Source organism: Lampetra planeri, chromosome 45 (genome assembly GCF_965212315.1).
Source record: "Lampetra planeri chromosome 45, kcLamPlan1.2.h2, whole genome shotgun sequence".
NCBI lineage: Eukaryota > Metazoa > Chordata > Hyperoartia > Petromyzontiformes > Petromyzontidae > Lampetra > Lampetra planeri.
In genome coordinates, this window is record NC_136151.1 from 9,163,501 (window position 1) to 9,186,625 (window position 23,125).

The window sequence follows — 23,125 nt, forward strand, 5'->3', positions numbered from 1 at the left end:
GCCAGTGAGTGGACTGCGGTCTGAAAGTCACCCTAAACGTGAACACAATCAGCTAAAATCCGAAATGATTTATTACGTCCTTTCAATGATTGCTGAGCCAGAATCCATCTTCTCGGTTGAAATTGTCTCTGTGTTTGTATATGTGGATCGCCTCATGAAAGAATCTCTCATGGTAGCCAGATGGCTTGCAGAGAACCTCTGTCTTGGAGAAGTCAATGTCATGTGAGCCCACTGAATTGTAACAGTGATCTGCCACGGCTGAGGTGTTTGTCCTACCGTGTTTCAAGTCTGCTTTATGTTCACGGATGCGGTCCGAGACATGTCGTTTGGTTTCTCTAATGTAACTGCTACCACAGAGGCAACTTAGTTTGTAGACGCCAGTATGTCTGGAACCAAATATTTTACAGACGGGACCAGATCACGGATTTTATGTACTGTGTTGAATCAGACCTGGATCTTGTGTTTAATCAGGATTTTGGAGAACTTTTTTTGTGACCCCAGCAATGTAGGGTAAGGTGATGGTTTTGAAAGGCTCCTCAACAGGATCCTTCTTGATGGTTGGAGTGATGGCTTTGCGGATTGTGTAGTCGGAGTAACCATTATCCTTAAGAGCTTGGCGTACGTGTTTGAGTTCACTGGCAATGTGTTCCTGGTCGGAGATGCATTGGGCTCTATGGTGTAGAGTCTTGATGAGGGAGTTCTTCTGGGATGGATGGTGTTGGGAATCCGGTTTTAGGTAAGCATCCGTATGGGTGGCTTTCCTGTAGACAGAATGGCTCATTGAACCATCAGGTCTCCTTTTAATTAGGACATCCAAAAAGGCTAGCTTGCCATCTTTTTCGACTTCCATGGTGAATCTGATGGCTGGGTGTATGGAATTGATGTGGTCGAGGAATTGGTCTAGAGCAGGCCGGCCATGTGGCCAGATGACAAAAGTGTCATCTATGTACCTCTTCCATAAGGTCGGGCGTAGAGTGGCAGTCTGGATGGCGTCAGTCTCAAATTTCTCCATGAAAACGTTGGCTACAACCGGAGATAGGGGGGAGCCCATTGGGGTGCCCTCAGTTTGTTTGTAGAAAGTTCCATTCCAGGTGAAGTATGTATTGGTTAAGCAGTGTCTCACCAGGGGGGGAGTACCCCAGTATTCAATCCTTGATGAACTAAGTCTTCAATGATTGCGATGGTGGCAGGTACAGGAACTTTGGTGAATAAGGAAACCACATCAAAACAGACAAGCAGGTCGTCTGGGGACAGGGAAATTCCCTTGATTGTCAATACCAGGTCAGTAGAGTTTAGTACCGCAGAGGTGGTTTTTCCAGTGAAAGGCCGTAGGATTTCAGACAAAAAACGAGCCAGTTTGTAGGTGGGGGAGTTGATAGTAGAGACAATGGGACGAAGAGGTGTATCTTCTTTATGTATCTTTGGCAAGCCATATAATCTTGGTGGCCTGGCTGCAGAGGGTTTCAACGAGAACTGTTTGGTTTTATCAATTAATGCGGTTGAATCAGAAATGATTTTGTTGGTTTTAATGACGAGGCTGTTGATGGGGTCTTTTTTATTTTTGTATAGCTGCCATCGTTGAGTAGTTCTTGAATTTGTTGTTGTATTCTGTTTTGCCCATGATGACAGTGGCATTGCCTTTGTCGGCTGAGAGGATGACAATGTCATCACAACAACCACAACAACAACCACCACCATCACAACAACAACCACAACAACAACCACCACCACCATCATCACAACAACAACCACCACTATCATCACAACAAGAGAAACCACCACAACAACAACCACCACCATCATCACAATAACCACAACAACAACCACAACCATCATCACAACAACCACAACAACAACCACCACCATCACAACAACAACAACCACAACAACAACCACCACCACCATCATCACAACAACAACCACCACTATCATCACAACAACAGAAACCACCACAACAACAACCACCACCACCATCACAACAATCACCACCATCACAACAATCACCACCATCACAACAATAACAACCACCACAACAACAATCACCACCATCATCACAACAACAACCACCACAACAACCACCATAATCACAACAACAACCACTACAACAACCAGCAAAACAACAACAGCTACCACAACAACAACCACCACCACCATCATCACAACAACAACCACCACCATCATCACAACAACCACCGCAACAACAACCACCACCACCATCACAATAACAACCACCACAACAACAACCACCATAATCACAACAACAACCACCACCATCATCACAACAACAACCACAACAACAACCACCATAATCACAACAACAACCACAACAACCAGCAACACAACTACCACAACAACAACCACCACGATCATCACAACAATAACCACCACCATCATCACAACAACCACCGCAACAACAACCACCACCATCATCACAACAACAACCACCACAACAACAACCACCATCACAACAACAACCACCACCATCATCACAACAACCACCGCAACAACAACCACCATCATCATCATCACAAAAACAACCACAACCACCAACATCATCACCACAAAAACAACAACCATCATAACAACAACCACCATCACAACAACAACCACCACCATCACAACAACACCAACAACCACCACCACCATCATCACAACAACAACCACCACTATCATCACAACAACAGAAACCACCACAACAACCACCACCATCACAATAACCACAACAACAACCACCACCATCATCACAACAACCACAACAACAACCACCACCATCACAGCAACAACAACCACAACAACCACCACCATCATCATCACAACAACCACCACTATCATCACAACAACAGAAACTACCACAAAAACAACCACCACCATCATCACAACAACAAAAAACACCATCACAACAACAATCACCAATAACAACCACCACAACAACAATCACCACCATCATCATGTAATGCGGGCGAAAGCGACCTTCCGGATGTGACGTCACGAGGAGGCGGAGCCAGGTGACGTGGGTGAAAGGTAGGGGGTCCTTAAGCGCGTAAACCGGAAGGAGAAGTCAGTCGGGGTGTGAGCGGAAAAGAGTGAGGCCACGCGGGCGAGTGTGGAGAGGGGGGGGCGCCGACGGCCATCGGGAGCCAACCCCGAAGATAAGAGGAAGCTGCGGAGTGGTGTGCAGCTGCAGAGGAGACAGCCAGAAGGGCTGCGTGTTAGAGGCAGCGGTGTGGCTGCCAGGAGGAGCTGCGGAGAGAGAGAGAGAGAGGGCTGCATGTTAGAGGCAGCGGTGTGGCTGCCAGGAGGAGCTGCGGAGAGAGAGAGAGACAGCAAGAGGCTGTCAGAGCTGCGGAGGGAGAGGAGTTGCAGCGAGTACAGCCAAGGGGGGCTGTGTGAGAGAAACAGCAGCGGAGCTGCTGTTGTGGATCGGGCCGACATTGGAGTCAGCACCGTGGAGAAGCTACAGAGTAAAGACAGCCGTGTGGGTGTACAGCACGAACCGAATAAAGGACACTGAGCCAGACATCGTGGTCCAGTCGTTTATTACACTGGTGTCGGAAGTGCAACGGCATGTCGAAACAAGTGAGGAAGAAAGTTAATCCGGCGCCTGCATCGGCTTCTTCGTCCGACGACGACGAACTCCCTCCAACCACGGATCCTGTTGGGGTGGTGGAGGAGAGCCCGGCTGAGGCGACCACGGGAACGGGAGTGGAGGATGTTGGCGCGGTGGCGGGTCCGTCGACATCATCAGACGCGGATCAACGATGGCAAGCGATGGCGGTACAACTGGAGGCACTTAAGGACGTCCTGGCGCATCTATGCCATCTCGTCGCGCCAGGGACGATGGATGATGCAAGTGGTGCTCCGCGGGCCGCCACGTTGCCTGTCCTGCCGCCGCCATTGCCCACGCGGCAAGAGGCCGCCATTTTGCGCGCTCCGTGGCGCCAAACCGCCATCTTGGCCACGCCGCGGGCCGACGCCATTTTGAATTTGCCATCACAACCACCACCATTGGAAGACGGCGGGAAGAGGAGTCGGAGTCGCCACCTTACAACGGTTAAAGAATTTTCCGTCGGTGGGGACTGGAGCGCGTTCGCCTGCCGCTTCTTGGCGGCGGTACGCACAGCAAGATGGACCGATGCGGAGGCTTTGGAGGTGTTGCCGACTCTCCTGGACGACGAATCTGTCCGATTCTTCCGTTCCATAACGACCGATAAGAAGGCAACTTTATGTGGTGTTTTTCAAGAAATGGCCGATGCTTATGAGCCACCAGATGATGCGCATCGGCGATTCGCTCAACGACAACGAGCACCAGAGGAGTCGCCCGTGGCGTTCAGGGGTGCGGTGCTGGAGCTGGCCATGGCAGCTTATCCTGAGACGCCACAGGACCTGCTCGAGCCTCTCATATTAGGGAAAATGTTGGAGCTGTCTCGGGATCTAGGGATCCCCATGCCTGTGTGTGGGCATGAGAAGCTAACTTCCCGGACGGCTGCTAAGTGTCTCGATGCGCAATTCAACCTCCGTCGCTGGAAACAAGTGACGGCGTGGACGGGGGGGCCCGTCAAAGAAGGGGATGCGCTGGGGTGGAACCCTGCGCAGGCTGTCTATGTTCCGGATGACCGGGGCCCTCAACAACTGACGGCCGCCTCCGCTCCATGGACGGGACGCGGCGGGCCGAGACCGCGCGCGGCGCTACCAGAACGGGGCCGTCAGGAGGCGAGGCCTGCGCTTCGGCGCAACGAGGCCGAATGTTTCCGCTGCGGGCGTAGGGGCCACTACGCCAGAGACTGCTGGGCCCGCTTCCCGGCTCCGCCGCAGCAGGAGGCCTCGGCACCGGTCAAGTCGGCTAAAGATCCTCCGAAACAGGCATGTCGGCACGCACCAGACACTCGGCAAGGCTTTCCACCTCACCCACCACCTGTGTTGCGCGATCCTATTGTTGTTGTTAAAGAAAGGCCATCGACGGGGCCTTGTCATTCAGTTACGCAGTGGCGCAAATTGGCACGGAGAGTTGTCGCGGCCGCTACGGGTTCGTCCACTGTACCGGGGTCCATACAAGGTGTGGACGTGCGCATTTTGGTCGACTCGGGGGCGTCTGCGACTATTATATCGGATGTCATTTTCCATCTGTTGGGCATTCCGCCGGGGGCTGTGCGTCCGGTTTATGGGTCGTGCGTCGCTGCGAACGGGGGTAGCATGGGTATCGTGGGTCAGGTGGATGCTAAGATATCTATTGGGGATGTGTCGGCCTCGGGTGTTGTGTTGATATCGAGATCTTTGGCGGTTCCTTGTTTGTTAGGCACCGATTTTTTGGCTAAGATGCCCATTTTGATCAAAATCAATGAGAATTGTATTGAACTGCCGGGGGGCCGTCAAATCTCGTTTCTGCCGTCGCCCTGGGGGCGACCTGCTTCGGCCGTACAAGTGCAGGCGCTGTCCGTCGCATCTGTGGACATCCCACCTGGTACACAGATGCTTATACCTTTGCGGTATCGGAAGCCCCTGCCTGATCGGCTAGGAGCAGTAGGGGTCTTGTTGTCACCGTCCGCCACGATAACAACCGGGTTGGCGTTAGTGGGGGCACAGACCATCGTCCGGCCGGATCAATTACCGTTTTTACAGGTGCTTAATGCGGGGGGAGAAAACGTCCGTGTCCCGGCCGGTACGGTTGTGGCACATGCCACTACGGCGTTTGCGACCCATGATTGTCCACATAGCCGGGGAGTTGTTGCTGGGGTTTCCGAGCCAAGGAGTTCGGATGATCGTTGGGTTGCTCATTTATGTGACGAAAATTCTTCCCTGTCCATGGAGCAACGTGGTGCGCTGCGTAAATTGTTGTTGACATATTCCGATGTGTTCAGCTCCGATGATTTGGATTTGGGCCGCACTTCGTTGCTTTACCATCACATTGAGACGGGCGATGCTGCCCCTATTCGATTAAATTCGCATCGGATGAGTCCTGCGGAGCGAGAACACGTACGGGGGGCAGTGGAAGACATGTTGGCTGCGGACATTATATCGCCATCTAACAGCCCATGGGGCGCTCCAGTCGTCTTGGTTAAGAAGAAGGATGGCAAATTGCGATTTTGTGTTGATTTCCGCAAATTGAATAAGATATCGGTGGCAGATGCGTACCCCCTGCCGCGTATGGATGACTCCCTCGACGCATTGTCGGGGGCTAAGTTCTTTTCCACACTGGACCTCTCTTCGGGATTTTGGCAGCTTCCCCTTGACGAGTCCTCACGGGAGAAAACCGCATTCCGTACGCCGCAGGGGTTATTTCAATTCAACTGTCTCCCGATGGGATTGAATGCGGCCCCTGCTACATTTCAAAGATTGATGGAGCTCGTTTTGACGGGGTTGCAGTGGGAGACATGTCTTATATATTTGGACGATATCATTGTCTTCAGCCGCACATTTGATGAACATTTGACGCGGCTGGAGACAGTGTTCACGAGGATGCGTTCTGCCAAATTGAAATTCAAACCAAAGAAATGTCACCTACTGCAACGGTCCGTCCGCTATTTGGGGCACATTGTGAGTGCTGAGGGAGTGTCCACGGATCCGGAAAAGACGGCGTGCGTCCGGGATTGGCCGACTCCGGCCACCGTGGGGGATGTTCGGCGGTTTTTGGGATTTGCCTCGTATTACCGAAGATTTGTGCCGGGTTTTGCGACGATTGCGAGGCCCTTGCATCTCCTTACGGGTAAAGGACGGAAGTTTGTTTGGGGACAGCCGGAGGAGGCGGCCTTTCGGAGTCTGCGTGATCTATTGGCCACGGCCCCAACATTGGATTATCCCGATTTCGATCACCCATTCATTCTTGATACGGACGCGAGTGACACAGGTATTGGGGCGGTGTTATCACAGTCTAAAGGGGGTGTAGAGCGTGTCGTGGCGTATGGTAGCCGAGTCTTGTCTCCTGCGGAAACCCGCTACTGTGTCACTCGCAGAGAACTATTGGCGGTTGTTTTTTTCCTACGGCAATTTCGACCATACCTCTACGGTCGTTCTTTTATTGTGCGTACGGATCATGCGGCCTTGCAATATGCCCTTAAAATTGACCAGCCATCCGGACAGTTGGCACGTTGGTTGGACACGCTACAGGAATTTTCCTTCCAAATTCAACATCGGAAGGGAGTGCGCCATGCGAACGCTGACGCACTTTCCAGATTACCGCGGCGCGCCCCTTGTAAATGTGAGTCGGGGACGCATAGGTGTTCGCCGATTCCAAACCCCCCTCAGCCGCTTACGTTGGCCGTCGAGAAGTCGGACACTCCGATGGAACCGGGACCGGCTGACGGGGTTTTGAATCTGCCGCGGTCTGTCTGGATCCGGGAACAGATGATGGATGAGTCATTGGTGTCCTTGCGGAAGCGGTCTGCTAAGGACAATGGGAGTCCGAGTACGGCTGTGGGGCCGCAAACCGCTCTCCGAGATGGTCTGCTTATGTGGCGGGAGGGGTTCCAGGAACGTTGGCGCCTGGTGGTACCAACGTCCTTGCGATTCGAGTTGATTAGAACCCTCCATTGTGACACTCTCTTACATTTAGGGGTGCAGAAGACCTTGTTGACGTTACAACGTCATTATTTTTGGCACGGCATGGCGACAGATGTCGTAGGGCACGTGCGCGCGTGCCCTGAATGCGCCCGGCGTAAGCCGCCTAAACATCCTTACGTGCCGCCTCTCCAGTCGATTCAGGTGTCTCGAGTCAATGAATTGGTGGCACTGGACATATTGGGACCCTTCCCACCATCGGCGAGGGGAAATAAATATTTGCTGGTAGGGGTTGAGTATCTCTCCCGTTGGCCGATGGCCTGGCCGTTGCCCGATCAGTCGGCCGCGGCCATCACCGACGCCTTTTTGTTTGGGTACATTATGGATAAGGGGGCGCCGGAGAGACTCCTCACGGACCAGGGCCGAAATTTCTCTTCTAAATTATTGGCTGAAGTGTGCGCAGGCCTTGGGACTAAGAAGATACGGACATCTCCATACCATCCGCAGACGGATGGTATGGTTGAGCGGCTGAACAGGACATTGTCTGCCATGCTTTGCCATACCGTGAGTGAACAGCAATCGGATTGGGATCTGCACATCCCCGGAGTGCTTTCGGCGTACAGGATGACGCCCCATGCGGCTACAGGGTATTCGCCGTTTTACCTTATGTATGGTCGGGAAAACGTGCCTCCGGTGGATGTGCAATTGGGTACTGGGGTGAAGGGACCTCGTAAACCACTCCCTGAATACATTCAGGACACGGTTCGCCGGGTTACGGAGGCGCGGGAAAACGCCCGCGTGGCTACGGCCAAAGCCCAGGCCCGGAACGAGCGGTATGCTCGGCGGTCTGAGGGGGAGTGTCCCTGGAAGGTGGGAGACCTGGCCTGGCTCCATTGCCCGCAGGTGCGGCCGGGGACCTCTCCTAAATTGCACAAACCTTGGCATGGTCCTGTGCGCCTCATTGAGGTTCCCAATCCACAGTCGGCGCGCGTTCAGTTTGGTTCTCGCCGTTGGTTTGTTCATACGTCGCGGTTGAAACCATATGTTGCTCCCCTACGTGATGCGTCATCTCCCAATGTTGCCTTGCCGGGGTCTGTTGCTGCTGACTCTGACTCTTCCCCGCCTGCGTCCATTGATCTTGCTGGAGCGCCTGTCGTACCTGTTCCAGACAGGCCGACCGTGACACCGCGGGGGAGGAGTGGGCCTGTTCGGAGGGCGCCTGCCAAGGCTGCGGGACCTTCTAGCCCGGCGACCCTTCCGACCCCGCTGCAGGCGCATTCGCGGAATATGACCAAGACTGATTCGTCAGGGACACGAGATGTCGGTGGACTTCCAATCGCAGCAGGGGAATTACCCCCTGTCATTTCTCGTGTTCCATCGCGTCCCCGTTCTACAAGCGGGCCGCCAACCGTCCGGGACGGGCCGGCGACCCGCACTCGTTCCAAATCGCTTACGTTTCGTTGATTGTATGTTGTTATTGTTCTTGTTCTTGCCGTCGTATTTATCGCATGCTTCCGTACGTTCGTCGATGTTACTTGTGTGTTGTTCTTGTTGTTATATTGCATGCTTAGTGTCCTTTAAGGGGGAAGGTCGGTTCACCGCATTACGCTTTGGTGTTGTTCAGCCGAGGTCGGCTGGGTTTTTTCTATGGGGGAGGGTGGTGTAATGCGGGCGAAAGCGACCTTCCGGATGTGACGTCACGAGGAGGCGGAGCCAGGTGACGTGGGTGAAAGGTAGGGGGTCCTTAAGCGCGTAAACCGGAAGGAGAAGTCAGTCGGGGTGTGAGCGGAAAAGAGTGAGGCCACGCGGGCGAGTGTGGAGAGGGGGGGGCGCCGACGGCCATCGGGAGCCAACCCCGAAGATAAGAGGAAGCTGCGGAGTGGTGTGCAGCTGCAGAGGAGACAGCCAGAAGGGCTGCGTGTTAGAGGCAGCGGTGTGGCTGCCAGGAGGAGCTGCGGAGAGAGAGAGAGAGAGGGCTGCATGTTAGAGGCAGCGGTGTGGCTGCCAGGAGGAGCTGCGGAGAGAGAGAGAGACAGCAAGAGGCTGTCAGAGCTGCGGAGGGAGAGGAGTTGCAGCGAGTACAGCCAAGGGGGGCTGTGTGAGAGAAACAGCAGCGGAGCTGCTGTTGTGGATCGGGCCGACATTGGAGTCAGCACCGTGGAGAAGCTACAGAGTAAAGACAGCCGTGTGGGTGTACAGCACGAACCGAATAAAGGACACTGAGCCAGACATCGTGGTCCAGTCGTTTATTACAATCACAACAACCACAGCAACAACAACCACCACCATCATCATCACCACAAAAACAACCACCACAACAACAACCACCACCATCACAAGAACAACAACAACCACCATCACAACAACAACAACCACCATTGCAACAACAACAAACCACCGTGGCAGATTGCGCTACCTGCCTGGCCTGGGACCCACTGCGCCTCACTGAGCCGTCGCTGCCGCCGCCGCTGCACCGCGGAGTGCGCCGTGGTCATCGCAGGGAACGCCCCCACCCATCCCCCCACCCTCCACTTCGCTCGCAGTTGACAACCTTGCGGCAGAAGGAAGCTTTTCAACAGCAGTGCCGCGTTTTTCTCCGACGGTAAGCGAAAGCGGACGAGTCCAGAGGCCGCGCGCGTCCAGTCGAATTCTGGTCGGATTTTCCCACGGGTCCAACTCGGGCGTCGAGTCGAAGGCATCCGCTATCTGCTACGAACAACACGCAGAGCCCAGAAGAGCGCCCCGGGTTCAAGCAACGCGTTTAGAGTGCCGGTATTTAGACGATTCGGCTGCCGTTCAGTGGAATTCAGGTGGGGTTTTCCCATATCCCATACAGGGCCGGATTAAGATTTTGTAGGCCCCCTGGGCTACAGGTGTAGAGGAGTATTGTGAGTAACCAATGAGGGGGGCGAGCGGGTTGAGAGTCAGGGATGACGTAACGTCACGGGTTACGTAAGGGGCTTTTGGGAAATCACTTTCGGGAACGTGGGCGGTGCCGAGCTGGGGGGGGGGGAGGAGCCGCCCAAGGGGTTCTTAAGGGGGACCCCGTGACGGGGGCGAGGTCGTCGTTGGGGGACAGGGTAAGGAGCGGCTGGAGCCAGGGTCCCTCTCCTCGTCGCTGAGCGGTGTTGGCTGATCCCCCGCTCTGGTCAGACGAGCGAGAGAGCCAAAGGGATGGCTGAGGGTAGGGTCCAAAGAGTCTTCGGTGTCCGGGTGAGGGACCGAGATCGAGTGCACCTACACTGGTGTGAGTGTGGAATGCCGAGTGTGAGAGTGGTTTAATAAACGGAAACAGCCCTTATAGTACTGCACAACACAGGTACGCCTAGTCTCACATGGTGTTGGACCATGTGAGACTAGGCGCTAAAGAAAGCTGTCTCGGGTGTGGACCAATCAATTTTAAGGACAGTGCATACATTATGAGAGTTATGTTTTTTGTTTGCATTCCGACTGCAGGTATTGTGGTCAATGCAAACATGACTCCTTGTAAAAAAAAAAAAGGGGGTCAATTTTGTTGCCAGATAAAAGGGTAAAAAAACAATTATCATATTTTTCTACTGGCAAATGAGGTTCCAATGGTGTAAACACAGTACGGTGAGCCCCCCCCCAGTAGTATTTTCCAAAGGAAAACAAAGTTAAAGAAAAATAAAATGTATTGTTTACAAGGTTAACGACAAATCAGCGTTCACAAATGAAATAACTTTTCACTTCATCTCTGGAGGCCCTTCAGCTGGCGGAGGTCCCCTGGGCTTGCAGCCCCTAAAGCCCCCACACTCCTTAATCCGGCCCTGATGCCATATCGTAAAGACTTCAATATCCACGCGTCGCACCACGCATCTCTCAGACTGCTCCCACACACGAAACGCGTTGTGCTCTTCCCGCCTCGAGTATGAGCGGAGATCCTGGACGGCTCGGGGTGCAGGGCCAGGCGTTCCAACAAGGCACTGGAAGAAATGAAATGAATAGATAACGAAGAGAGAGAAAAAGCAAATTGGCAAGCAATCACGTAATGTGGGGCATATAACAAAATTTGATATTTAAATACTTCACTAAAGTATTGATTATGATTAAAGAAAATATTGGCAATCAAGAGATAAAAACGCAACTGTTAAAATCGTTTTGGTCGTGAAAGCATCACGTGTTATACCGGTAAAATAGATTCCCTGAGAAACATCACATTTCAAGTTACAGCGAGAATTACAACGACCACAATATTGCGCGGAGTAAAATAATGCCAAGTCCATACATCACAAAACGCGGTGTGTAAAGTCCTCCGATTGATTACGCCGTGGAGGCGTGGCCGGAATTCACTTGAAATGGAGCAATTCGAGGTGCCTGAGTGACGGAAGTGACTGCAAGTCAAGTCTGGCAGAGCGAGAGACTGTACCGTGAGAAGTGGTGATGGCTTGGAGAAGTCTTCACCCAGCAGTGCAACGTTTGCTGTTGTTGCTAATGTTGATGATTCTGCAAACCTCCGATTAGCCTCGGTTGACTAGGTACGGTGCGAAAGAAGTTCACCATACACACACACATACTGCCCATAGACCAAAACTACCCATATAGATTCAACACTGCCCATATAGATTCAACACTGCCCATAGACTCACACTGCCCATGTAGATTCAACACTGCCCATAGACCAACACTACCCATATATATTCAACACTTCCCATATAGATTCAACAATGCCCATAGACCAACACTCCCCATATTGATTCAACACTGCCCATAGACTAACACTACTCATATAAATTCATCACTGTCCAAAGACTAAACACTGGCACGATTCACTGTGTGCGTTGCGAAAGAAGTTAAACGTACCCTATAAACATTCCGTTTCAGTTTCATTTATTAGGATTTACCCTGTGAGCCATTCGGCTCTTAATTTTGGTTCAACCGCAACAAACAATAAAATTATAAGATACACCTAAAATTCATTGTACATAAATCTAAACATCACATACGTAAACAATAAAATCCCACGGAAAAAAACACAACCCGTCCATGCTGAGTACAAAAAGTGCAAAGAATTCCATTTCGATGTTTGATCCCAATAACAATCATAATACAATACAGATAACAATTTTAAGTATAAATCTATACTAAAAAAAAAATCGCTCCAGCTCAAACACCCAGGGGGCTACCCAACCCTCTTTAACCAGGGCCCCGCTATTCCGACCGGCCCATTTAAAACTCTGTACAAAAGTGGCCCACCTGCTCTCGAACTCCCCTAAACTCCTTTTCCCAAAATATTACGTCTCAAATGCTCCTTGCTCGCCCATTGCGCTAGAAGTGTGCTGTGCCGCTGCTTCTATGAAGGGGTTGGCCTCATGATCCTTCCAGTTAACCAGTTACAGTCTTCCTGGCTATGATGATGATGATGTAAAAGGTCTACGAGCAGGGCGCGTCGATGTCTCGTTCCATGCCACGTTTCAGATCCTCCCCCAAGGGGGTCTCTTCTGCGACGTCGGGGGAGGGAAGGAGTTGTGTGCCACGTGGATCGTTGAGGATGTCGCAACATCTGAGGGCACAGCCAGAAAGGGATGAGGGCACGATGAGTTTGCACCGTGCCCGGAAGGAGACACCCTGGGGCAGTCCGGTGACACCTGCGGGGGATTCCCGCTCTTCTTGTCACTCGTCGACGTGTACGTTCCGTGCGTGATTTTTTTCGTGTCAAACTGGACGTAGTCGCGCGGTGGTGGTATTCATGTTTTTTAAATGGGTAAATAGTGGAACAGCCACGCGGATTCGCACAGACGGGAACTTCAATGCACCGCTTCCTGCAAAATTGTTACTCTTAGCAACCGCCCTTTCAAAATCTGCGTACCCGTCTCCTCTCTGAGCTATTCCCTACAGCCGCTCCCCTCTGGCCCCTATATCGCCGCCCCTTTCAGAATACGAGTACTCACCCCTCTCTGATCTATCTCATGGAAAAAAATGCAGCCATTTAAAACGCCATAATGATTTGCACACGTACAAGAGTAACCCGTTTTTCTCTCCCCCATTTCCAAAAAAAACCATAACTTTGAAACCCCCACGAAAAAAAAACGATTTCCCCCGGCGAATCTTCGACCGAACTCCGCCAAAATCTAACAAACGTACGACAGAAACAGGTCGACCTGGTTCTTCACTATCGTCTCGACGGGGTGAATTTGAGCCGAGTTAATCGACGCGGTCATGTCCCACGCGTCCACGAAGGCCACGTTCATGCCCTTGAACACGTCCAGGGTGATCTCGTTCATCCTGAACGTGCTCCAGTTGTTGAATATCTCGGGGTTGCCGGCGTCTCGCGTGTTGGCCAACTTGACGATGACCCTCGTCTCGGGGCTTCTCAGCAGCAGCTTCCTCACGGCCTCGCCAATGTTTCGCATTCGTGTGCGGAAAACCGCCAGCGGGAAGACGGTGAAGTGAGCCCCCAGGCAGATGCCCACCGCCACGTGGCTCCCGCCGGACATTTCGTCGATGCGACGGGCGATGTGCCGGACGTCTTCTTTGTAGGTGTACGACGCCGTGATGAGCGGGTAGGCGTGGCAGAACCACTCCAGGATGATGTTGTTCTCGTTGTCGATCGCCAACTTCGGTTGATGAGTCCCGGGCTTGTGGAGGTCGAAGCGTTTCAAAGCTGCACGAGAAAACAGACGAGCGCGCGAATGCACCTCTGCGTCACGCGTTTGGTTGTGCACATTCGTTCATGCGTGCCCGAGTGTGCAATAGTGAAGCGGCGGTGCGAAATTAGAACGTTGTATCGAAAGCGGGAGAGGTAACAATTCATAATGGTAACTGTTCGGACAGCTACAGGCTTTCAGTGCCGCGTGGAAGCGAATCAGCAAATAACGCATCGTTTAAATGCATGCCTATACAAGTCACCATTCGTCAATGGGGATTAACCTGTGGGATGCTCTGTTTACGTGACATCCCTTACTAATTGGCTGTGTCGGGTGGTGGCGTGTTTAATGACACATTTATATATATGTACGCGATCTAACCCCTACAAAAAACTGTATTATGTTGTAAAGTTAAAAAAGAAGAAAGGGTTAAACATATGAGTATATGAACGGTACATTGCGATAGTGTAGTGGTTAGCGCTGCACTGCGCTATGGACCTGGCGACCCGAGTTCGATTCCCGCTATGAGTTTACCACGCAGTAGGCTTCATCCATGACAGAGGTTTTTTTGGGTCGCGTAAAATACAAACTTTAAATGTGTAGTGGGTTTAATCTCCAACACACAACCGGTTTGTTGCTGAACTGGTAACGAACTGGGCAGGTTTTGTTTACGTGACAAACCTCTTGCTAATTGGGCTGTGTCGGGTGGTGGCGGGTTAAACGACACATTCAGATTCACGCGATCTAACCCCGACCAAACAAACAAACACAAACAAACCACCGCCTTTGTTACGAACGAACGTGACTTTACCGAAAAAACCTAAGAATATGAGCGCCATCTAGCGGCCCCCTTACCTTTGACGAACTTGTTGAGGTACTCCCAATACTGCCTGATGGTGGAATCTCCAAACAGGTACACCTCCTTGTGCCTCAAGCAGTCGGTGACGTTCGCCGGCGTGTTGAAGCGCCTCATGCCGCACACCGTCGACTGCCAAGCGCCTTTGAAGTAGAAGCCGCTGGGGCTTGGCAATCCTAACCCGGGCACGCACCTCGTTGGCGGGATTCCGACTGGACGCACGTGGAGGGGAAGGGGGGAAGGAAGAGGGAGATTGGAAATCCATGTCGCACACTACATCTCACCCGGCACTGCGCGAAATTGTCTGCCTGCTTCCAACGTCATTATGTCCAAGGTGGGTGCGTGTACCAGTCCGGCGATCGGCAAATGCGGTCATGTTGCTGAAACATAAAAAGCGTGAGCGGTGCTACGTAACATCGCCCCGGGGATGCGGGAGTCGTCGAGATTTTGGAGTGGTAAGTACGGTGCAGTCAATACGGTAACTTTTTAACAGGAGGATAAACATTGGTAAGGCACTGCCTTACCAACACTTACTTCACCTGGAATGGTACTTTCTACAAACAGAATGAAGGTACCACAATGGGCTCTCCCGTATCACCAGTGGTAGCGAACATTTCCATGGAGAAATTTGAGACAGTCGCCATCCAGACATCCACCCGACATCCTTCCTTGTGGGAGAGATACGTAGATGACACGTCTGTTATTTTCTTTGAACCCATCTACGCGAATATACTCTTAGGTTTTTTCGGTAAAGTCACGTAGGTAAAAATAAATAATAAAAATTATAGAAATAATAATATAAATAAAATTATAAATCACGACGTTTCGGAGGCAACACAAGTCTCCGTCATCAAGTGGGACCGTCACAGCTACCGAAAGACCCAAGAAAGAATATGCGCTATATGTTGATTCTAAATGGGGAGGGAAACAATGGAGAACTCCGGAGAAAAATACATGCGGCCACGGGAAGAGAGACACGGAAACTCCAAATATATAGTGGGCATCATCAGGGTCCCCAGATCAAACCCACGACCCTCCCGCACATCAGGCGAGGTAGTCAACATCTTCCTTTCCTTCGGGGTGTCTTTTCAGTTGTGGTTGGCCCACGATAGCAGTTGGCTAGAGAGAGAGAATGTGCTGCATACTATTTGGTTCATTCGGTAAAGTCACGTAGAAAAAAAAAAAAAAATAATAATAACAGATCGTGACGTTTCGATCGCCACACAAGTGATCGTCCTCAGGTGGGATAGCGATTGCTTGTGTGGCGATCGAAACGTCGTGATCTATTATTATTTTTCTACGTCACTTTACCGAAAGAACCACAGAGTATGGATTCCTGCAGTCACGAAAGCTTAATATCAATATGCTGCATAGTTAAAACCAACTTGGTTTTGATCTATGATCGTTATTACATTGGTTGATGTCAAAATTATAACTTACCATTGCTTGAATTAGCTTGCAACGTGTAGCTTATTGGTATGGGTTCGTGAAGCTGCCCACTGTGAATGACAACGAAGATTGTGTTAGTGGGAGAGGGTGCCTCAAAACATGAACAGGCTGGCCCGAAAGTCAGGACACATAGGGCTTGTTGATATACTGGGAGGCTCAAAAGTCAGGACGCATACACTTTCCTTCCCATACAATGTAAAATTTTAAATAAAGCTGTCTTTTTTGCTTTTGATTAATATTTATTTATTTTAATTTGCTACTCCCCTCTCTTACGCTAATCGTTGCACGCAGTCACAAATGACTTTGTTCGGTCGATATTAGCCACCGGTTTCAGTCTTCATTCCTGTGGCTGCTCTATGCCCCCTGTATCGTTCCCATTCTCACTTGATGCAATTGATCGATCGATTGCATGCGCATCGAGCTTATTTCGCACCACCGTACATAGCCAACCGTGGCTGAACGGAGGACAACAACCTGAACACAACAACGAGTTGCAAGCTCAACACCAAACAAGGAATTCCTGAACATGGGCCAGAAGTGAGATTTTTTAAAAACAAAATGGGGCTAAAAATATTGGATTTTAGTGAAATACACGTGAAGTATTAAACATTCTAAATGCTATGAAGTGGTATAAAACAGTTGGCTAGCGCTATCTAATGTGACTGGGCCAAGAATGCCGAGTGTACAGCGCAGATCTTGCACGTGACATTTTCTCTTTTGTTACTGAAATTGTCACGGGTAAATTCGTTCTTTTTAAATAAACAAGAAAGTGTTTTATCCTTACCCATTCTTCTTCCTTTGCCGCACAAGTGACATGAAGGAGAGAAAGAAACAAAAAATGAACACCACCAACAAGGCCACTGACTTTCCACTCGAGATGCCTCGCCATTCAAACGCGTACCGGAGTCGCAATGGAAAGATGGGGGGAGTCTTAAGAGAAAGCTTTTCCCGTGCCGGCAATCGATCCAACGATGGCCATTATACATGCTCTATTATGGATGATATTGGCTGCGAAAGCCTACGTGTTAAAAAGCAAAGCGATCGTGAATCCCATTTGGTGGGCCCACGACAAAACCATCGCAAGCCGACGCTGAGACAGTAGAGATGGTAGAGGGGGTAAAAATCCGATCTTTCCAACCCATCCGATTTCTCACCTCGAGAAGAGCTGGCGCTCCACGGCCGTGAACAAGTGCGCGTACTTGTTGTACGACGAGTAGCCCTCTAGCGAGTAGCAGGGCAGCTCCCTCGGCCTCGCGCACGACCACGACTCGCTGCGCTCCGCGTCCCCGAAGTCGCACAGCTCGCCGCCTCCTGCCGTCGCGTTCAGGAACACGTGGCAGGCGGACCGCTCCTTCCGCCCGCCGGACACGAACGTGCCCCAGAAGCTGACCTTGTCGGGCACGGCCTCGCGCACCCTCTCCAGCACAGCGACCTCCTCGCTCGAGTGCACGAGCGCCACCTCGGGACGGCTCTCGCCGGGCCACGAGACGCGGAAGGTCACGAGGTACGTGCCGTCGCCGCGGTCGGTGACCGCGCCCGAGACGGCCGCGCCGAGCCGCGTGTTCGAGAGCCTGGTGAGGAGGAAGTCGCCGCCGTGGCGCTTGGGACGCCCCGCGAAGTCGCGCATCTGGACCTCGACGAGGAGGGAGTCGCCCACAGCGAGCGACGTCCCCGAGTTGCCGTTGATGACCGTGGCGATGCTGTTGGAGGCTGACGAGGCGAAGGTGACGTTCAGCAGCGGCGGCCGTGGCTTCGCGGGGCCCGCCGGGGTTTCTGTCGCCGGGCGGAGGCGATCGCTTTGCTGATAGTGCAGCATTGGCGCCACGTGCTTCTGCTGGTTGTTCGTCTTGACGAGGAGAAAAAAATAAAACGAGCACGTGTCAGAAATGAGCCATTATTTTGCATTGTTAGTAAATAGTAGCAAGTGATTTGTGTACGGCGTCTGCAGCCGGTGTGTTAGCTCACCAATGATTAATGACGCGTATAATTGAGCTAGATTTGATGAAATCACTTCTATAGAACTCCTTGTCGTTATGAGTCTGTCCCAGTGGATGAGAGGGTCGCCTCAATGAGACTTTGGGTCTCAGAAAGGAAAACTCTGCCCCGGTTGTCTGTGTTAATGCACCAAACAGCAGTTCAGAGTTTTACGGCCTTCTTGGAGACGGGTAAGGTGCAGTGCTCGACAGAGCTGCCGCCTACCGACTCCACAGTCTTACTGGGCGACTTCAATGCTCACGTGGGAGATACGTAGAGAGGCTTGATTGGAAGGAATGGCTCCCCTGATCTGAGATGTTATTGGAATTCTGCGCTTGTCACGGAATGTCAATAACAAACACCGTGTTCGAACACAAGGATGCTCATGAGTGTACTTGGTACCAGAGCACCTTGAGCCGAAGGTCACTGATTGACTTTATAGTTGTATCATCGGACCTAAGGCCGTATGTTATGGACACTCGGATGAGGAGAGGGGCAGAGCTGTCGACTGATCACCACCTGGTGGTAAGTTGGATCTGACGCTATTGGGCACCGACCAGATAGACGTGGAAGCCCCAAACAAAGTGCCGAGTTTTCTGGGACCGTCTGGTGGAAGATCCGGTGCAGAAATATATTTGAACTTCCACCTCCGGGAAAAGTTCTCCTACACTCCAGGGGAGGTCATGGACATTGATTCCGAGTGGACAATGTTAAAATCCTCGATTATGGATGCAGCTGCATAAAACTGTGGCCTGAAGGTAGTTGGTGCCTGTCATGGCGGCAACCCTAGGACCTTCTGGTGGCCTCCGGTGGTGAGGGAAGCTCCCAAGTTGAAGGAGGAGGCTTTCCGATTGAGAGGCACCGGCTTGCCAAGAGGACGACAGTAGTTGCAGCCGCTGAAGAGAAAGCCCCGGGGCATGGGAGGAGTTTGGAGAGGCCATGGAGAGGGTCTCAAAGATGTCCTGGCAAAACCATCCAACCCCTTGAAGGAATCGATGGGACGTGGCCCAGGCAGTAAGGGTGGCGGCGTAACATCGACCTCAACTGAGGAGGTAGTGGAGAGGCGGAAGGGACAATTTGAGGCACTCCTCAACCCAGTGGACGTGCCCTCCTCTCAGGAGGCAGCAGAGGTCGCAAACGGGTTTTGATTCCTTACCCGTACCCGGCTGCACCAGGGTCGCAAACGGGTACCCGTACTCTACCCGATACCCGGCCGGGTACGGGTAGCTGGGTATCGGGTAGGGTACGGGTATCGGGTACCCGATTACGACCTCTGGGATGAAGCCATGTTGCAGGCGTGGGTGGGTTGATTCTAGGAACTTGAATTGTGAGAAGAGACAAGACGTTGGGAAATGAGTGACAAACGGTTACTCACCAGTGACTCACGGTCTACCCGTACCCGGCCGCACCAGGGTCGCAAACGGGTAACCGTACCCGTACCCAGTCGGGTACGGGTAGCCGGGTATCCACGTCCTCTACCACATCACTCCATCTCTTCTCTAGCCCGTGCCGCGCCCGTTTAGCCCCCTTGATCCGGCCGAACAAAAGCTGTTTATGCATGCGGTGGCTGGGCATGCGGGCTACATGACCCAGCCAACACAGCCTTGCCTGCCGGAGGAGCTCACCAATGGGACTTTGTCCAGATGTTTCAAGGATTTGTGAGCTCCTCACACAATCCAGCCTGGTTAAACCCAGGATGGAGCGTAGGCAGGCCAGCCTAAATGTTTCTAACCGGCGAAGATGCTCCATTATGGGGGTCCACGTTTCGCAAGTTTAGAGAAGGGAGGGAATGACTGTGGCCGAGAAGACCCGAAGCTTCGTGCGGAGCGACAGACCAGGTAGCTTCCACACAGCGTTACGCAACCGATGAAAATATATTGCCGCTCGACTGATTCGGAGTGAGACCTCTGCTGTTAAAATGGAGCCGGTCATAAGCACACTGCCCAGGTATGGGAAACTCTCCACTCTCTCCACAACTGCCCCATCACTGATTGGGAGTTGTGTGGGTGGAGTGTCCAATGGTACAAAATACCCAGGCAGGTGATTAGTTTTGGTGGGGCTGATAGTAAGGCCCCACCTCTTAGTGGCACACTCCAGTCTCAGCAGCAGCGTCTCCAACTCCTCCTCTGAATGAGCAGCTATTTCCAAATCATCGGCATACATAACATGGTTGACCAATAGGGAGCCATCCCTTGATCGCACCCAGGCATCGATCAGCCTCCCAATATATCTGTACCAAATGTAAGTTCCCTCGTTACAGCTATTTAAGGCTTCACGAACTACGTGGTCAAAATAGATGTTAAATAATGTGGGAGCCAGAGGACATCCCTGTCGCACCCTGCACCCCAAGGTGTACAGGGAATGGCTGACTCCCTGCCACGTAGTTTTACCCGGGCCCACTCACCATCATGAAGGCCCTTAATGATCGTGAGCAGAGGGTCAGGGACTCCGAGAGCACAAAGAACAACCCAGGCCTACTGATGGTATCATAGGCAATCTACACTACACACACTACACTATAATACACTGCACTATACACTACACTACTATGCACTGCACTATACACTACACTACTATGCACTGCACTACACACTACAATACAGCACTACTATACACTACACTACTATACAGCACTGCTATACACTACACTACTATACACTGCACTACACTACAGCACTGCTATACACTATACCACTCGCGTAAATTGAAAACTAATTTCAACAGAAGTGTTTTTTGTGTGTAGTTTGTTGTCCTTCCCCGCACCTCCGATAAGCCACGGTTGGCTACGTTACGATGGTGCGAAAGAAGCTATGCGTCCGAAAGCGTACCTTTAAGAATCCCGAGGAAAGGAAAATCAGGACCAGAAATGACATAAACACAACGACGGCCGTCTTTATTTTCGGGCCCATGACACTCTCTGGATGATCTGCCGTTCAATCTCCCCTGCAAATTTGAAATTCAAACAAACAAAAAAATGCGTTAGACACTTTAGGCGAACCCTACAAAAAAAGGCAACACCGAACAACCACTTTGTTTGTTGAGTTTAACATGCAGCAGCAGGAGTCTTTCGCGACAAATATTGCCCACATGCAATGAAGATCGACACCCGTTTCTTCAATAGTGAATGTTATGGCGGGACACCGGGGTCCCGAATAAACGGAAGTCAAAATCGTAATTAATGAATTATGTTTTTGGTTCTTTCGTTAAAGTCACGTAGAAAATGAAATGAAATAATAGAATACGACGTTTCGGTTGCAACACAAGCAACTATCATCAGGTAAGAATGAATGATACAACAGACTAGGGAACAGCATAGGCAGACACACATGCAGAGAGACACACACAAAGACACACAGAGCGAGACACACACCAAGACAAACAGAGTAATTCCTGCAGTCACAAAAGCTTCGAATCTAGTTTAATGAATTTATCTTTGGTGACTCCGTCCCACACCACGCGACACAAACGACGCGACCCCATCAGAAATCGATCCTCTCGTTCTTCACCAAGTGCCCGTCGTTGTCAAAATTGCCATAGTCGCAAACAAAACTTTGAAACGTCGATTGGCGCATCGTGTAAAGCTCGTCGAGAGGAGGAATAGATCGCTGTATCGTTCGCCTTTGACGGACATAAAATTACGTCGCAACGCAGCTTATGCGAGAGCCGGGGGCTTATGGGACCCCGGGGTCCCGCCATAAGGTTCATATTATTGAGAGCCTTAAGTGTCGACACGAACACTGCCTTCAAGCACGGCTGAATCTCTTCTCCAAGCATCCCCATCCACCCAGTGCTTCCTCTTTTCATATCCCTCGAGCCTCCAACTTTCCCGAAGGTTCCCCAACTTACTTTCCAAAGCCCCCCCCACTCCCATCGTTTCCCGCCCTTTGCGTTGTCATCTTTCCTCCAATTCCTTAAAATTCTCTGTTTCCAGCCAATCCCCTTCCAGGCCTCTCTCTTCAAACCCCTCCCACCCCCCTTACTACGTCATCCACCCAACATGGTCCCCACCAGATAAGGGGCACCAATCAGAGGCCTCGGTTCGCTTCGTGACCGCCTGTTGGTGCATCGGCCATTGCACATATATGAGAAGGTTTTGTCAGTAAAGATCGCGAAAATGTAAATGTTGTGTCGTTAAACCCCCCGCCACCACCACCACCGCCAGACAGGACCAATTAGTAATGAGTTTGTGACTTGCAAGCAAAACGGTGCCAAATTCGTTAACTAGTTTAAGACCGAAACAGGAGGAAGGATTTCTCCACAACTATGGCGGTCCGCCTGATGATGCTGGTTGTTGTTGTTGTTGTTATTACTGGTGAAACGTCACAGCTACTCCAATTGTAAATGTTGCAGTGGGTTTACTCACAACAAGCCGGTTTATTACTGTACTGGTTTACTACACTATACACTTTACACTATACACAACACTATGCGCTACACAATATACTACACTACTATAGACTGCACTATACACTACACTACACACTGCACTATACATTACACTACTATAGACTACACTACTATGCACCACACTATAATTGCAAATGTTGTAGTGGGTTTACTCTCCTACACACAACAATGCGGTTTATTGCTGTACTAGTATACTACACTATACACTAGACCATACACTACTATACATCACTATGCTTTACACTACTATACTATACACTACACTATAGTTTAACACGTCGGCTTTCGACACCAATATTATGCATGATACCGTTTTTTTTAAAGATCGCGTATATATATAAAT

At 51.2% G+C, this 23,125-nt stretch overlaps 1 protein-coding gene across 12 annotated transcripts in view; it reads right to left on the reverse strand.

The window, feature by feature from the left end:
- Positions 1 to 12,322: 12,322 nt before the first annotated feature.
- Positions 12,323 to 23,125, reverse strand: part of LOC144733139 (NXPE family member 2-like) — a 37,733-nt gene continuing 26,930 nt past the window's right edge. For all 12 annotated transcript variants that reach the window (XM_078614906.1, XM_078614902.1, XM_078614898.1 and 9 more), the window contains 6 exons: positions 21,204 to 21,318; positions 17,556 to 18,247; positions 17,186 to 17,197; positions 16,393 to 16,451; positions 14,952 to 15,164; positions 12,323 to 14,113 (listed from right to left, as the gene is read on the reverse strand). In XM_078614906.1, the coding sequence (XP_078471032.1) occupies positions 13,581 to 14,113; positions 14,952 to 15,164; positions 16,393 to 16,451; positions 17,186 to 17,197; positions 17,556 to 18,247; positions 21,204 to 21,284 (1,590 nt within the window). In that variant the 5' untranslated portion in view covers positions 21,285 to 21,318 and the 3' untranslated portion in view covers positions 12,323 to 13,580. The remainder of the gene's footprint in view (positions 14,114 to 14,951; positions 15,165 to 16,392; positions 16,452 to 17,185; positions 17,198 to 17,555; positions 18,248 to 21,203; positions 21,319 to 23,125) is intronic.